General features: G+C 49.6%; 1 protein-coding gene across 1 annotated transcript in view; it reads right to left on the bottom strand.

Annotated features, from left to right (window-relative positions):
• LOC118990525 (deleted in malignant brain tumors 1 protein-like) overlaps positions 1-16,740 on the bottom strand; it is a 62,897-nt gene that overhangs the window by 5,603 nt on the left and 40,554 nt on the right. Inside the window, exons 27-41 of the mRNA XM_037051120.1 lie at positions 16,519-16,557; positions 15,353-15,664; positions 14,771-14,800; positions 14,099-14,143; positions 11,165-11,479; positions 10,903-10,932; positions 8,193-8,225; positions 7,997-8,035; positions 7,780-7,818; positions 7,288-7,326; positions 5,325-5,363; positions 4,762-4,800; positions 2,782-3,093; positions 1,482-1,514; positions 761-936 (exon numbers count right to left, since the gene is read on the bottom strand). Coding sequence (XP_036907015.1) covers positions 761-936; positions 1,482-1,514; positions 2,782-3,093; positions 4,762-4,800; positions 5,325-5,363; positions 7,288-7,326; positions 7,780-7,818; positions 7,997-8,035; positions 8,193-8,225; positions 10,903-10,932; positions 11,165-11,479; positions 14,099-14,143; positions 14,771-14,800; positions 15,353-15,664; positions 16,519-16,557 — 1,520 coding nt within the window. The remainder of the gene's footprint in view (positions 1-760; positions 937-1,481; positions 1,515-2,781; positions 3,094-4,761; positions 4,801-5,324; positions 5,364-7,287; positions 7,327-7,779; positions 7,819-7,996; positions 8,036-8,192; positions 8,226-10,902; positions 10,933-11,164; positions 11,480-14,098; positions 14,144-14,770; positions 14,801-15,352; positions 15,665-16,518; positions 16,558-16,740) is intronic.

The raw sequence follows: 16,740 nt of genomic DNA, 5'->3' as shown, positions 1-16,740 counted from the left end.
TCTGCCTCGCTGAACAGACAAAACGTCAAGTATGGAATTCAACCATGTGAACGAAGTCAACCTCCAGCAATGTCGTGTTATCGTGTGTCTAAACATGGATGCCAAAGAACGGACAAATAGTATGGGGTCTGCTTTGGGACAGGCTAAGCTGTTAAATGCACTGAGGAAAATGATTTAGTGATCATATACTCTTCCTATATCTTTGATATTCTTGTTTCCTTAGCTTCAGAGACATTGTTTTGTGAAATGGTGGTTAAGGAAATTGAACTAAACATATGCATTTCACAATACGTAAATGTCCTAGACTGAGAAACAGGGCGAGCCACCTGGTTAGAAACACAGCGGTCAGGCAGGTAGATCCTCTGTCCTCCCCCGTGCCCAGCACTGTAGCTTGCACAAGGTAGGTGTGCACAGGTAGTGAATAAAGAAGCATGTTGGGAAAAATGCATGGGCTTTGGGGCTAAGGGAATAGCTCCCACCCATCCACCCACCCGTCCATCCATCCATCCATCAGTCTATCAGTACTCAGCACTTCTTCCTGTGTGTTCCAAATTCAGTATGTATCCCAAATTTCCAAATGGAAGGAAAGTTTCAGACAAATTAGTGAGCTGTTCCAGGACTCACCAAACTCAGAAATAAAGTCATGGCTTGTACATTTCCTTTGTCCCTACCCAGGTGTTTAATAGGTGGTTGAATTATCCAAACCTCTCCCCTTGGCCTCCACCCACAGCAGGGTACCACCACCTTGTCAGCTTCTCACCTTTTGGATGGTGCCACAGTGGCCATAGGGAATGCTGAAGATCAGATAGCGCCCTGTGACTTGGGGGCGACAGAGCTCATCATTTAAGTGAACATCCCAGGAGGAGTAGCCCAGCCTTCGGAGGTAGCCTCGGTCAATGGTGACTTGGAAGAGGTGAGGGGAGCAGGAGAGCTTGGCTGTAGGAGAAGAAGGGTGAGGAGACTCACAGAGAGAACCTGGTACACTGGATGTGTAGATCAGGGGGGTGGGGTTGGGTGTGAGTGTATGTTTACCTTATAAAAGTACTAGCAGTGCCCTGGGTGGGCTCAGCTCTCATCCCACCCCCAACATTGGACTTGACTTTCATTGACTTTATTTATATCCCCTTTTCCAAAAGTCACACCACATACATGCATACCACCCATGGTGTGCATGCCATGGGCTGCAAGTGAGAGCCTCTTCTAAGGAGTTAAAGACAGCTCACTTCAGATGTTGAAAACCCCTAGCCTGAGATGCATCTATCTGGTTGGAAAAAGAGAGGGGAAGCAAAGGGTCGGGGTAGGTGCAAAGGGGCTTCTTCCCCAGCCTCCTAAAGCCCAATGAGTGGATGGAGATACAAGAGGACTCAGTGGGGACACAGAAGGTAGTTTCCCCCCACAGCCTATTCTCTCTTCCCGGGGCAACTGCTCTCCTAGCTCCCCCTTTCCGCAGCCTCAAACCCTACGAGAGCAGAAGACTTTACCGTGGTCCTTGGGCACAACGGAGTCGGCTCCACCTGGTGAGGGGAGAACGATGAGAGCAAGTATCAGCTGTGCAGCAATGCCGGGAGATGGCGAACAGGGGTGTTATCCACACAAAGATTTATTAAAGCAGGAAAACAGTAACTGCAGGGCTTTGCAGCTGTTGCATACATGAATCCTGACTGGGACACAGCAAGTCTGTGGCTATCAAGGGCCATGCCAGCTCAGAAGCAGGGCAGGACAGTAAACCTAGGGCCAGGGATCAGGCCAGGAGGCATGGCTGGCCAGACTCACTCAATCCCTTTACATCCTTTCAGCCCCAGACCACTGGTCCTTCGGTTGCCGTACCAGATGAAAAGGAAACCCCCTGGTGTATAATCCAAGAATGGAAAATCAATCATCGTTCACAGTGGGGCCCCTGACAGCAGGAGGCGGGGCTGGGCCAGTGAACAGGCCCAACAAAAGCGAGGCTCCGGGAGATAAAGGCCCCACCATCCCAGACTGATCCTCCATGGCTCTTGCCGGGCTCATGTTTGTCTCAAGGGGCTCTGATCACGTTTCTATTTGGGCCCCACTTCTGTGCAGAAGAGGAGTAACTCCTACATCAAAAAAAGCAATGTCAATATCTTCTTTACCTTGTGTACCTAGGGAAAAGAAACCCCTCAGAATGGAACAGACAAGGCGAGCTGAGACTTGTTCACCAAATCTTAGAATTCCATAACTCTTTGAAATTTACGTGGGTGAATCTAAGACAGACAGAAGGAAGTGCTACCCTACACAGAAGAGGGTCAGCCCGTGGGGTCAGAATGGCAAGGCAGATACTGGGAGAGAATAAAAGCCTTTCGGGAAAGAGGTAGGGATGAAAAGGACACAGGGACGTCAGGCCATGGTACGGTGCTGACTTCTGAGGGCCGGGTGACGAAGGGACTCCATCCAGGATAATGCCCTTGATGGCCTTGAGATTGAAAGAGGGACCTGGATAAATCGTCTTCTCATGACAGCACCAAGTTCTATGTCACTTTATGACATAGAACTTCCTTTGGCCCCATGATCTTTTCACCCTGTTTTGAAACAAATACTGCTCTGAATTGCAATTGGACAAAACTGACTCATAAAATCCCAGGGCTGTGTGATGAAAACATTTACCAACATGGTGATGTGGCAAATACGCTCTTGTTATCCCAGAATCTGGCGCTTTGGCCAGCCTTGTATTTCTCGGGGCGGGGAGGTCTGACCTCCGGAATGCTTGGAGAGAAAAGCATTGGCAGAGCCTCTGGAAGACCCAGGGCCTGAGGTGGGTACCTGCACAGACCACGCCCGCGTCCTCCTGGTGCCAGCAGTTGTGTCGCGCCCAGCCCGAGTGGGCGCAGCGGTCCAGCGCATCCTCGTTGCCTGTGCAGCGCACGTCGTCCAGCAGGATGGGCCCCAAGCCTGGGCCGAAGCGGCTGCGCCCCGGGGCACTGAGTGCAGGGCCGCAGCCCAGCAGGCGGCACACGACACGGGCGTTCCTGATGTTCCAGTGGTCGTCGCATACCGTGCCCCACACGCCCTGGTACAACACCTCCACGCGGCCCTCGCAGCGGCTGCGCCCTCCTGCCAGGCGCAGGGGCAGGTCTGCGGGAGGCAAGAGCGGGAGTCAGGTGGGTGGCCGGAAGGGCAGGTTTTACCGCTGGACACACCTCAAGGCCCCTTGCCATTTGCAATAGAAAAACACAGGGATGAATTCTATGTCCGCTTGCATTTCTCTTTCTTTCTCCCAAAACGTAAAACCTTAATTAACTGAAATCCTCAAGGAATAGCCATTCTGGACAGTGTAATTTTCCAGATGCCCAAGAATTCAATCTTTAAACAAAAACATTAAATACCAAAACAAAAGAGGCAAAAACCTAAATCTTTGGAAGACAGTTATTCTGAAATGAGACATGGCTCTGACTCCTCAAATAAGATCTACCCAAAGAAATTTCTTTTACTCTTGATGAATAGGAGCCAACATTTTGACTGTGAAAACTCTATTATGGGTATATAATAGAGTTATATACCCATATATAACCGTTTCCGGTTATAAGTCCTGGTGATGAAATGTATAGCATGGTGAGGATAGTTTATTGTGTAAACCATTACATGTTGTATATTTGAAAGTTGCTAAGAGACTAGATTTTAAATGTTCTCATCATAAACAAAAACTTTTGTAACTATGTATGGTGATTAATGTTACCTAGATTATTGTGGTGATCATTTCCAATATATGCAAATACTGAATCACTATACTGTACACCTGAAGCTAATATAATGTTATATCTCAATAATTTTTTTAAAGCCTATATTATGTAACATAGCTATTCAGGTAAATCATAGCACATGTCTACAGAAAGATTTGTACACAGCAGAAGTCTCGACAAGAGACAAAACCAGAAACAATCCAAACGTCCATCGGCAGGAGAATGGGTAAACTGGTGCACCCACCCAACGGAACAGCGCTCAGCAGTAAGAGGAACGAGTTGCTGGTTGTGGAACCACATGGACAAATCTCAGAAACAAGTTGTTGAGCAAAAGAATTCAGACATGGAAGAGCACAGGTTATTTGACTCCATCTACATGAGATTCTAGAAAAAAGAGTCTGAACATTTTTTTTTAGAAAAGAGACAGAGAGCAGATCCGTGGCTGCCAGGGGAGGTGGGCAAGGTTCGCTGTGAAGGGGCTTAAAGGAACTTTCTGGAAATACTTGGATCTCGATAATGGTGTTGAGTAAACTGTCATATACATTAGACAAAACTCATGGATGTGTGCACTTCACAGCATATAAGTATGCTTCACAAAAGTGCTCTTAAAAAGTGAAAATAATTTTAAAAACCTGTATTGTGTTGGTGGTGCCACACCCCCAGACATGTGTCAAATAATTTGTCTTCACATAAATTGGTTGCAAGTGACTCTTTTTCAATTTCCTGCTATGCTCGATACGTAGGAGATGCTCAGTGGTGCTAATAACCCCCACCAGCTTTGGTTTCTCTGAAGCTGCAGTTGCCTGGTCTCGGATGGTTGTTTTCTCTTCACCTAACTCGTGCTGTGTTTTGGAAACGAAATAATCATGCTCGTCTGAACTATGGATGAAAGCAAATCTCTCCTAGGGGACGTTCTGGGGGGGCCTTCTAACCCACAGAGATGTTGTTGTAATGCTCATAAAAACTTCCTGTAAAGAGTAGGGAATTTGAATGAATAATAAATATGATCTTAACAGTACTAACAATGATATCATTTTATGGTTTAGAAACAAACAAAACTTACCAGGTAAAGGGATCATTTCCTCACTAGCTGATATTGTAGCTGTAAAAAGAAAAACTAAGCTTTAAAATGAGTAACCTCAAAGTCACATGTTTATATTCAAAGCCGAGAAAGGCACTGCCTCTAAGTTTGGACACTAACACTTTGTTTAAGTCTCTCCTTTGGTTTGGGGGCATAAATACTGTCTGTGACACTTTATTTTCTTGGCATCAAAGTGTAATAAGTGGTAATATATCCTGATTATTATCCAAAAATAAAATAATGTATTAAATGGCCAGAGAACAAGCATTATAAATATATTGAATTGTTGAAAGGAAGAATACACAAGCATTAGATTTTGTAGAAACATTTTTTACAGGCAATGAAAATTAAGTGAAGAAAATCAACACAGATTCCTCAGAAAAACATTTTAGAGAGAAAGATCATATCGGAGAGGTGTAACTCCATGGGAAAACATACGGAGGGGAGCAAGACAGAAAAAGTAACCGTGGATTTTAGGATAGAGTGTGGTGGTATAAATTACTGAAAACTAAGGGTTGATCCAGTGGCAGGCACAAGGTCATTACCAGGTGATGGCATCAGTTCTGTTGAAATCAGATCTGTGGCTGCCAAAAAAAAAAAAAAAGTGTTTTTTTTTTTTTTTTGTCAGTGAAAGAGAGCTTGAAAATTTGGCTTCATTGAAATTTTACACCATTGACTGCAAGTTTATAAAACCATGTCTGTTCCAGAAGCTGTGGACAATAGGGTCCACCCTGCTTATTTATGTTGTGGATTTACACGCCAGGGGTGGAATGCTGTAGGAACAGTTGATATTTTGCAAGGAAGATTAACAACTGTTCTCATTTTGAGCATCTACAACGCGTCCTCTAATTTGCATCTCGAATCCTTCCAATGACGGTGCCGGGTTTAATTGCTATTTCAGATATGAGGGACCGGGGACTCTCAGGCTTGTACAACATGTCCAGGTCACCTATAGCTCACACCTACAGAGCTCACACCCTTTCTGGGCCTTTCAGAAGCATAAGACATGGGAGCTGCATTCACTCTGGGCTCAGCGAGATGCAGAAGGTACAGCCACCACGTCTGTCCTTACACTCCAAGAGGCGCATCCTGCAGGGACAGGACTGACTTTGGCTGCTGTGCTTTCATAAATGGAGCAAAACGCAGGAGTGCTGCCTGTCGGCGCAGAAGCAGTCACCACCTACCAGGTCTACGAGGAAAACTCAAGAGTCAGTGAGAACTACAAGTGGAGGGACCTTCTGCCCTGAGTAGAGTCATGGTGGTGGCAGGGAAAGAAGGAAGGGAGGAAGAGAAGGATGAAGGGAGGGAGGTGGGAAGGAAGGGAGGAAGGAAGGGAGGAAGGAAGGAGGAAGGAGGGAGGAAGTGGAGGATGAAGGGAGCCAGAGAGCATGAAAAGGGAGGGGAGGGGAGGGAGAAAGGTAGGGAGGAAGAAAGACAATACTTAAATGTAATTGAAAAGAAGTCCTAACCTTTGATTTCATTGAGTTTTACCCCACATGTCTTCAAGGTAATTGGGACTTAAGAAGAAAGAAACAAAACAGAGGAAAGCGGCAGGCCTTGTTATGAAGAAAGAGACCAGGGTCACAGGGACCTGGGGGAATTCCACAGACAGATGCACCAGTAAAGCCGGAGAGCAGAGGGACCTTGCATGGGAACCAGGAGACCAAGCCTTGCCTTGCTCTAGCTCTGTGGTGACTATGGACCCAACTGTGTCCCCTCAAAATTCATATGTTGAAGCCCTAACACCCAGTGTAGCTGCATTTGGAGATGGGGCCTCTAAGGAAGAAATTAAGGTTCACTGAGGCCATAAGTGTGGGGCCCTGAGCTCATAGGCTTGGTGTGCTTGTAACAGACACGAGAGCATGTTTCTCTTTCCCTTTCTCTTGGCCCTGTGGACACAGAGAGAGAAGGTGGCTGTGTCCAGCTCAAGAGGGGAGCCCACACCAGACGTCAGCCCTGCTGCCACCTTGATCTTGGACTTCTAGTCTTCAGCACTGTGAGAGAATATTTTTCTGTGTGTAAGCCCCACAGCCTGGGGTTCTGAGTTATAGCAGTCCTCGCTAAGACACCTTCCTTCTTTGGGCCTCATTTTCCTACGAAACAGGGTGAGTGTTCAGTGTCTTCACTCCCCGAATGGGCAACTCCTGGCAGCCTGTGAGAAACGCAGAGTCAGGGTCCACCCAGAGCCACTGACTCAGTGTCTGTGTTTTAACAAGGCCTCCAGGCCATTTACTTTCACATTACCATTTGAGAACAGCTGGTGTAGGCCACCTCTACAATCTCCTCCTGGGCTGACATTTTACCCTGTTCATCCTGGCCCCACATCTGCCTTTACTCAGAACTATGACCAGTGGGGGGGTGGGGCGACCTGGCACCTGCCCAGCCTCTCCTCTCCTCCCGTCCCCTGGGGAACAGGATGTGTTTGTTGGCTCTGGTGTGTGAACTTGCTGGGCTGGGGGTGCTCAGGGAGTCACTGGGCAGGGCTGCTGCAAAGAGCAGAGTGCATACCTGGTGAGGACGACACTTCGCCTGAAGTGGGAGCTGTATCTGCAAACCAAGAAGAACCGAACTCAAACATCAGTGAAAAAAGAAAAAAGAAATTTTTTTGGACAATGGTGCGGTAGAAAAGAGAAGAGCAAATGGGCAGAGGCAATGCCATGATAAGCCAGCTCTCCAGGGTGTGTGTTGGGTGGACTGGAAGGTCAAAGCCCCACCTGTCGCACAGGTGAGGTGTGGCCCCCGGCCCTCTCCTGCCTCCCTTGGGCACACTGATTCAGACCAGTGAAACAAGCGGAAGGCCTTCCCTGATGGGGGTGCCCATCTGTGTCTCTGGATGAATAAGGAGAATGTGAAGCTTAACTTCTGGATAAGGATGCTGGGACTTCAGCTTACATTGGGGTTTATAATGCAGACAAAATATTTGGTACATATGTTTATTTGTTAACAGAAAGAGGAAAAGTTGATATTTAACTTGAGAAATGGAAGACCAGAACACATTACCTGTGAAGTAGTCCACTTCAACAGAGGAAGAAGGTACATCTGTGTAGGAACAGAGAAGGGGACAGTTAAAAAAGAGAGAAAAGACTCACCCTTCCATGAGTCTATTCATGGAGGTTTACTTTGTGGTCAAAATGGTCACTCAGTGGGTTTGTTCTCTAAATAGAGCATGGCAAGTAATAAGCTGCATTAATTGAAACATCACAAGGAGAGTCTTTACCAGATGAAGAGGTGACTTCTGCTGAAATCGCAGAGGCATCTGTAGGAAAAGGGAAGAACACAAATACCGATAGAGAGGACGTCTGGGTTTCTGTTTTTACTGAGTCTGTGCTGGGGACAAAATGTCCAGGAACAGCCTAGTCTGATCAGTGGAGCTCCAAGAAGAGACTCTTGTGGGACAGCAGACAGTATTTTACCTGCTGTGGAGGCCGGAGCAGTTGAGATTGAAGCTGCAAGGAACAAGAACAACAAGACAGCAATAAGATAGCCGCATCGGGCACATACATTTCTGTGAGACACACGTCATGTGAGATGGCTACCGTAGGTCCATGTGACTGGCATGACTTATTTTTCTGCTTTCCAGACGGGATCTACAGCAGGTCTCCAGATCCCCCACTGTCTCCAGGCCACCCCTCCACTCCTGGATCTCCATGCCTCATGCCCGCCCTTTACTTCTCCCCTTAGAGATCAAGATGATCTGTTCAGGGGACAACAAACATTGATCCAGGTTTCCCTGCTGTGTGGGGACAGTCTAAGAGAGATTCTGTAAGTGGGGGACTTGCTGTCCCTGGTTCTTCCCTCACCCAGGAAAGGGTCAGCTCTGTGCATCGGAACTTTCCCCAGGTGGGCTGTCCCGAGATCTAGACCGAGGGGGAGGAGTGGGTGGAGGCCCATTTGCCCACAACAACCACCCTTATCAGGAATAAAGTCTGTATTTTGTGTTGACTCTCACGTTTGACTTATTCATTGCTCTAGTACCTGGAGGAGGGGGGACCCTCTTTACAGCCCTTCCCAAGATAAACCCCCAACACCATGTTTGTGAAATCTCTTAAATCCAGAGTCACACCAGGAACTCCTTGGATAATTGCAATCAGCATCTGTTAGCATTTACTGCCGTCACCAATGTGGCTCTGCTGTGCGGTCACCCGGTCCCCAGTTTTCTGTCTCACACGATAGTCAGCCGGGAGGGAGACCAGAAACCCAACTGTTGGGCACATAAGTGAGAGTTTGTATCCTCTGTTTCATTGAGCTAAGGGAAATAAATGATGGAGGGGGTGGGTCCAGCACCCAAAAGACCTGGGTTCTTGTCTCTGTTCTTTGTGTAACCAGGCAGGTGGCCTTGGGCAAGTCCTGTTTTGTTTTGTTTTTTTTCTTGCATCTCCCAGCTGGGGCATGTGAGGGAGCTAGTTCATGGACCAGCAGCATCTACATCACCTGGTTAGAAGCACAGACTCTCAGGCCTGTCCCAGAGTCACTGAATCAGAAAGTGCATTTTAACAAGACCTCCAAGGGACTTGCATGCACAACAAAGACGGAGAAGCACCAAGCATCCAAATGGAGACGCCTCGGGCCCGGAGGTAACCGGTGGGGGCCAGGAGGGAGCTAGACAGAGCACACCCATGTGAAGGGGGCCTGTCCCTGCTGAGCCCAGGCAATCGGTGCTCTGTCAAAGTTCAAGCTAGTATTTCCCATCCTCTGGTTTTTCCATCAAAGCTTGAAATCTGTACTTTTGTATAAAGTCTCTAAAAAAATGTGATCTTAAAACAAAAACTGCATAGGAAAACTCTGTTATCTGAATCTAAACCCATGCAGGGTCAAAACTGGGCCTTGGCTGCCTGTTCGTAACTTCTGGGCTGAACAGTCTCTAATGTTTCTTTGAACTCGCAGAAAAGTGTTACAACATGATGGTGCCCCATTGAACTTGTCCTTGCCTAAGAGATTTGGGGGCTGATTTTTCACAGACCCAACCACAAGGGAAGTGTGTTCGTTGTCTGGTTTTCCTTAGAGGCCAGTTTCTACTGAGCTTGGCAGAAGGATCTGAGATTTTTGGAAATGGGAACCCTGGGATACTTTCATAGCTGTTTACAGTTCAGAGAAAACTTAAGTTGAATTGAGATGACATTTCTCCAACTTTCTTAGCCACGTGTTGATCAACTCAAGCCTTAGGATGAACCCCAGAGTGTCCAGAAGAGGGAAGTTCACAGAAGGACACATTGGAGAGCCAGGCAGGGCTTGGCAGCAGCACACATGTCCCTTAGGAACATGACCAGGCGTCCACGACGATGAGCCTGCCCACGTGTGTGCCACCCCATCCCCAGGACCAGGTTCATCCTTCTGTTCTCAGACGAAAATGGCGAGGCTCTGAGTGGCAAGGGGGACTTCCATGCTGCCACCCTATTGGTCAAGGATGGAACCAGAACAGAATCCCGGGGCCTCTGGCTGCAAACCCTGTGATGTTCCTTTTCCATGGAAGAGGTTTCAGTGGTCAGAGAAGTTTGAGAGGCACTGGGCGAAGCCACGTTAAAGAAAGATGCCCAACCACAGGACTTGTCCGAGACTTCGATGGGCCGACTGACTGAATCTTCGAGAGAGGGATGTGCCATTTCCCCAACTGTTTGGCCATGAAAGTTCTTCTTTCAAGTTTGCGTGCCACTGGATTGGCGGACTGGACTGTGAAACACGCATGGGAGATGCGGTACTCTGGTATTTTCAGAAAATGCGCGTTAAAGGGATAACACTGCTTGAGATGCCCAAAGCCCTGTAACACTGCTTGAGATGCCCAAAGCCCTGTGAGTTCATTAAAGAAATGAACTCACAGGAGCCCCAGGGTGTGAACACTGCGGGGGACACGAAGGAAGCTCATTTCACTCTGTGTTGATTTCAGAGACCTGCTGGTACACAAGGAGGGACGCGGCGAACTGGACACACCGCGTCCTGTGTACAAAAGGTGCGCAATCGCTCTCTGCTCAACTCACTGTCTCGTTCGGTGACTGTACGAGATCCTTGTATTAGTTTGATAGGAGCTTGATATTTAGTTTCACATGAGGTATAAGCTCCAACCCTGACCATATGCAAGGCAAGCTATACATATGTGATTTATACAAGCAAGAAAGAAAATAAAATTACCAGGTGAGGTGGCCATTCCTGTGGCTGAGGCTGAAATTGTCAAACAAAACAGAAACTAAAATGAGATAAAATCCAAACAAGAACCCCACCCACGAATAGGACATTTAGAAGATATGTCCTAGAAGGACATTTAGAAGATATGAGACAGGTTTCTTGGATGAGACTGACACAGGGAAGAGGATGCAGGAAGTGAGAAACGCTGACTGGTTCAGAGAACAATTCGCCCTCCCTGACCGTCTCAGGGGAAACCAAGGGTGAGTACCTGAGCAGATGGCGCCAGCGTCCTCGTGGTGGCCACAGTTGTGGACGGACAAGCCCAGATGCAGGCACTGGCCCAGCGTGGCCTCATCGCCCCTGCACTGCACGTTGTCCAGGAGAATGTGCCCCGTGCCCGCCCCAAAGTGGCCGTTCCCCAGGGCGCCGATGCCCTCCCCGCAGCCCAGCTGCTGGCACACCACACGGGCAGCGTTGATGTCCCAGAGGTCGTCACACACTGTCCCCCACGTGCCATTGTGGTAGACTTCGACGCGTCCTTCGCAGCGGTTCCTCCCGTCCACCAGCCTGATGAGGGGCAAGTCTGGGAGAGAGAGACTCAGGGGTTATTACGGGAATGTGGTCAGCAATCCTGTCATTTCTAGCAGGACTTTTCTTAACTCTTATTGTGTGGAATCTCTCGTTTCCTTTTTCTAGGCCCCAGAGGAAGAAGTCAAGTAAGTGCTCATAAACACAGTGACTGGCTTCTCCAGACTATTTCCTATTTCGAGTATTTTGTTCCACACTGCCATCCTTACATATGGTAAATGCAGGGAGAAGCAAAATGTCATTGTAGAGCCAGCTCATCAGATGGCGAAGCAACAACATCAGAATGTGTCCAACTCAGACTTTTTGTTATTTCCTTTAGGACAAACTAGTCTGTTGGCCCAGGGTCAAAGCTTAGAAACCTGGGGAGCCCCAGGGACCAGACAAGCAGCCATATGACCTGATAACTCTGCCTCCGTGCTGGCCCTGTGTTTTCTCAGTCCTGAGGAGGCACGAATCTGGGGGTGGGGGCCCTGCTGTTGCTGGCTATAACCTCAGGGAGCCTGCTAGACACACTCAGCAACCAGGACCCCATGACAGAGACGAAGGATTACTGTCCGTAGGAGCTATTTCCGCTGGTTCTGGGGTGACATCAGTAGCTTAAAGAGAAAGCCTGAGGCATTGATGCGAGTGGATTTAGCACGCTCGTGGGCACAGCAATGTGGGCACCCAAGTCATACTTATGCCACGTGGTGTTAAGGACACTCTGGCTAAGGCAGCTGTCACAGGAGGGGTGGCACCCCTAAGGCCCGAGTCCAAACTGGGCAGGCCTCTGAACCGCCTCCCCTCACCGGGGTGAGACCCTGGCTTTCGGACACTAACTGGAAGCCCCCATCTGAGTTTTTCTGGGGAGGGGCCCCTTGGGAGATCTGGGGCTGCAAAATAGACAGAGGAGCGTTCGATGCCATTTTAACGCAGGGCTCTCATCAGGAGGAACCACGACTCGTCAGAAACGTCCTGCACCCACTTTTCAGATCCAAAAAACTACAGAACAATACAGTGTGATGGAAATATCGGAAAGGACCAAAAGCCCGTCTCAGGCCCTCTTTACGAGCGCTAGCTAGCTGTCTCTAGAGTCTGTCAGGCACAACGAACTGCTGTTTCTCTGAGCCGCTATCCCCAGGACGGGGGAGGTGGCTAGAAGCACCCCCCCTGCAGGCATTTTAAAACTTACACAGCAACATGGCAGACCAGAGCGCCGGGACCCTGAACCCGACGAAAACAGCAGAACAAACCGAAGCCTGCACCGTTGGCCCCAAACCTCCCGATTTACAACTCATTGCCATGACTGCCCAGCTGCATCCCCCTCCCCCTTTATCACCCAATAAAAACTCTGCAGCCCCAACTTTTCCCTGCTGGCGCATTCTTCTGCACCAGCCCTTTCCCTCTCTTGGGAAAGTAAAAATAGAACTCTGCTGTCTGCATGCTCTTCTCTTTGTGAATTCTTTCACAGCCCGCTTCACCGGCCACCCTAACACACCACTTCCTGTCGTCCAGGAAGATGGGGCCAGAGCTATAACCGAATAGACCGCTCCTGGGGCCTCCAGGGCCCCCCACAGCCCAGCTGCTGACACAACCCCTGGGGTGGCAGGCAGGCCCCAGAGGTCGTCTCACACAGCCCCCCAGGTGCCACTGGGGGGGGATCACCACGTGGACCTCACACCTGCTCCGCCCCACCGCCAGCCTCACCGTGGACAGATCTGTAGGTGCCAAGAGCCACATCGGCTTGAGAAGGTTCCCTTGTCTCTCAAATGAGACAGTGTTTTTGGTGAGAGAATTCTACCCCATCTGCAGGTTGCTGACCTGGCTGCTTAGGTCCCTGGGGAACCGACATGCCGAGGAGACCAGATGACTGCTTTTGTATCTGAAATTTAGCACAAACTACAATGCTTCTCCTCACTGGGAGTTTTTCTATGGGAATCCAGGCCACAGGTCGGCTTCATAGAGACAGAAACACATAACAATCACCTCTGCTTTCATCCTCTTTGGGGGTACCATTTTTTAAAAAATTTATTTAATTGTTGTTCAAGTAGTTTTCTGTCTAGGGTACCATTTTTCATATGGCTTCTCTAAAAACTCAAAATAATTCAGCTGCACGTCTGGATTTCAGACTTGGCATTTCCAACCCAGGTCTCCACAGAATATTATGAAACTGTCAGGACAATATTAATTCCGCTTTACTTGAATTTAGAAATTAAAAAGTGTTTATTGGAGGTGATGGAAGACCTGGGGCCTGGACGAGCAAGCAGAGGGAGGGACGGCGCTGCTGCGGCAGGAAGGTAAGGGACCAGCCAAGTGAAACTGTCCCCTGAACAAGGTGATTCTCCGATTCAGAGCTGCGGGGACTGGGGCTGCTTCCAGGGGCCCCCTTGCGAAGGGCCCATAACAGCCTCGCCAGGGCCAGGGCCTCAATACAAACCTTCCAAGGAGGCTGCAGGGGCAGGGGGTGAGCTGACTCTCCTTCAAAGGGAGAACCACTCGAGGAGAACCCCCCACACTGCCAGCTCACCCCTAGTGAGCACAGGTCTATTTCACGCAGCACCAAGGCCACAAAAATACCGTTGGCAGGACCCAGCCCAAGGAAGACAGTTTCAGAGAGCAAAAATGGGACAAGTACCTAGTGGGTGGAAACCATGTGACTGTCCCCCAGGAGGTGAAGGAACTGTACCGGTGAAAAGAGAAACAGGCATCATGAGCGTATTCCAAACAAACAGTGAAGTTTCATACTCATCTCAAACACCATCGAAGTCACGTGCAGGAGCTGGCCTTTAAAACACTCCAGCCGATCGCTAATCAAATAGTTTACAGCTAAAGTGTGATGGCAGAACACACTGTTCTGATAAAGAAAATAAAAGAAATGAAATTGACGTTGGGGTTGTGCAAACATGGCCCATAGGCCTGGGTCACGTGGCCAGAACCAGCATTCAGCATCCTGGGTCCCAGGTAAGGCTGCCCCAGGCCCACCTGCCCCAGGCCCACCTGCTCTCTCTGCCCTGCCTCAGCCTCTGGTGCGTGAACGACCACTCTGAGTCAAGAGCAGGGATCTCAGGGTCCTGCAGAAGTGCAAACCCTGTACGTGGAAGGGACGACCCGTGAACCTGTGATCACCCAGGGCAGAAAGAGCAGGGCCCTGGGAGACTCTGAGACAGCCCTGCGTCTTCACCTTCTGGAAGGGTGGAAGGGCCTGGGGGTCAGGGCACGGCCAGGGAAAGTGGAGGCTGGCAAGGGAGACAGACTCTGCACTAGACGGCTGGTCAGCAATCGGCAAAAGAAATCGGTGTGAACTCACAGATCTCCGGATGTCCGGCGGCTGCAGACTCTGCGGAGATAAAGGCAACGGGGCAGTGGTGGAACAACAGAAACCAGGGCGGTGGAGACACTCAGGGGCCAGGGGCTGGTTTAAATTCGACTTGACTAGCTTGAGTAAACGATGTGCTTAAGTGCCTAGGGCTGTCCCCTCAGGGCTTTTACAGACCAGTATGGATTGCATCGCCTGGCTGAAAACTCTGGGGCACTGATTCTGAAAGAATTTGACTTGGCAACGAAAATACCATGACCATCAGCAAAATAGTTAACATTCTTGTGCATTTATCGTGGGTCATGTGCTTGATGAAACGGTCTGTTTAATCCTCCCAACAACATTATGAAGAAAGTACCATTGTTTTCTTTTCTTTACAAGTGACCTCTACCTTTGTGGACACTCAAGTAGAATGCCCTCTCCTACATCAAACCACTGGCACTGTTTCCAGAATCAGAACAGAAATCTGCTGTCCCAGGCATGGGGGCCGGTTTGGGGCATGGAGACGTTTCCAGACTATTTGCAAATTCCAGGCATGACCTGGGCAGCTCCACAAGGGGCGCCTGTGCTCACCTGAGCAGATGACACCGACGTCCTCGTGGTGACCGCAGTCGTGGCTGAACCAGTCGCTGTGTGGGCACTGCCCCAGAGAGGACTCGCCTCCCGTGCAGTTGACATCATCAAGGAGGATGCTGCCTGACCCCGGGGGGAAGCTGGCCCTCGGGAGGGCGGACAGGGCCAGGCCACAGCCCAGCTGTCTGCAGACCACATGGGCATCCTCTATGGACCAGCTGTCATCACACACTGTGCCCCAGGTGCCGGCGTGGTAGACTTCCACTCGGCCCTCACACCTGCTTGTCCCATTCACCAGCCGCAGGCCCAGACCTTGGGGGACATTCCAAACAACGACCTCTGTCAGGGCTCATTCAGACAGTTCGCCGGAAGAGAAACTCAGGAGGTCCTGGAAACTGCACTATTTATAATAACAAACCTACTCCCATTTCATTTCATTTCCTTTCATGTCTTGCCTTGGGTGTTTCTCAGTGTGCTAGTCAAGGTTACAACTGGTTAGGAAGCACTTTGCTCCGTAGCCAGCTGGCCCAGTGACCTGCATCACAGTGTCGCCACCCCCTTCTCTTTCACTGCACCCTGAAGTCTTGGGTCTGACACTCACAGGGTGCTTGGATTCCCCATGAGAACCTATCATGCACACGCTAGTCATGGCATGTAAGGAAGTACAATTCTATGTGCCTTTGCACACGTCCATCCAATGACAATAGCAATAGTTCCCATCTGTGTCATTTTACAATCAGGTGCAATGACGTATGTGAAGACAGGCTGGGCAGTCACTGCAGGCTGACCCCCGTGTTCAGCGGGCAGTTACCGAAAAGGGGAGGGACTGGCTGTGCTCAGAACACAGCCCAGCTGAGCTCATGGCAGAATGGGTAGAGATCCGGTGGCCATGGGTACCCCGTTCCCCTCCCTAGGTGCCAGCTTCCAGCCAGCCCCAGTCAGCCATTCTTCTATCCCAGTTTCTTCCCTCCTCTCACTTTCCAATCACACGTTTTTCTGGGTGAACCCAGACGTTATGGGCCCTCCCCCTAGGGCAGCCTTGCATGCGGCCTGAGCGTGGAGGAGGAGCGCAGTTCCCATGGGGACTCTTCCTCCCACAGAAACGCTGAGGGCTTTCTGAGCCCACACTCTACAGCGGGAAGGCACTGAAGAGAAGGGAAGATTACCTGTGGGCGTGGGCACCTCTGTGGGCTTTGGAATATGTGCTAAGGACAGACAGAAAGGGGAAAGCAGCAAGTTACACAAGCTCTTAGGTGTCAAACATATCGACCTCTCAACCACGTGTTGGTGGGCTCTGCCTTGTGAATCAGTTACAGTTTCTGAGTTTAAGTCGGTCTGCTCCCCAAGCCCTGTCTCTGTGGGGAGCGCTCCCTCCAACCCCCCACTAG

The sequence above is a fragment of the Sturnira hondurensis genome, unplaced genomic scaffold, assembly GCF_014824575.4.
Source record: "Sturnira hondurensis isolate 20B ecotype Veracruz unplaced genomic scaffold, ASM1482457v3 Scaffold0007208, whole genome shotgun sequence".
NCBI lineage: Eukaryota > Metazoa > Chordata > Mammalia > Chiroptera > Phyllostomidae > Sturnira > Sturnira hondurensis.
This window is presented reverse-complemented; position numbering and strand designations above follow the sequence as displayed.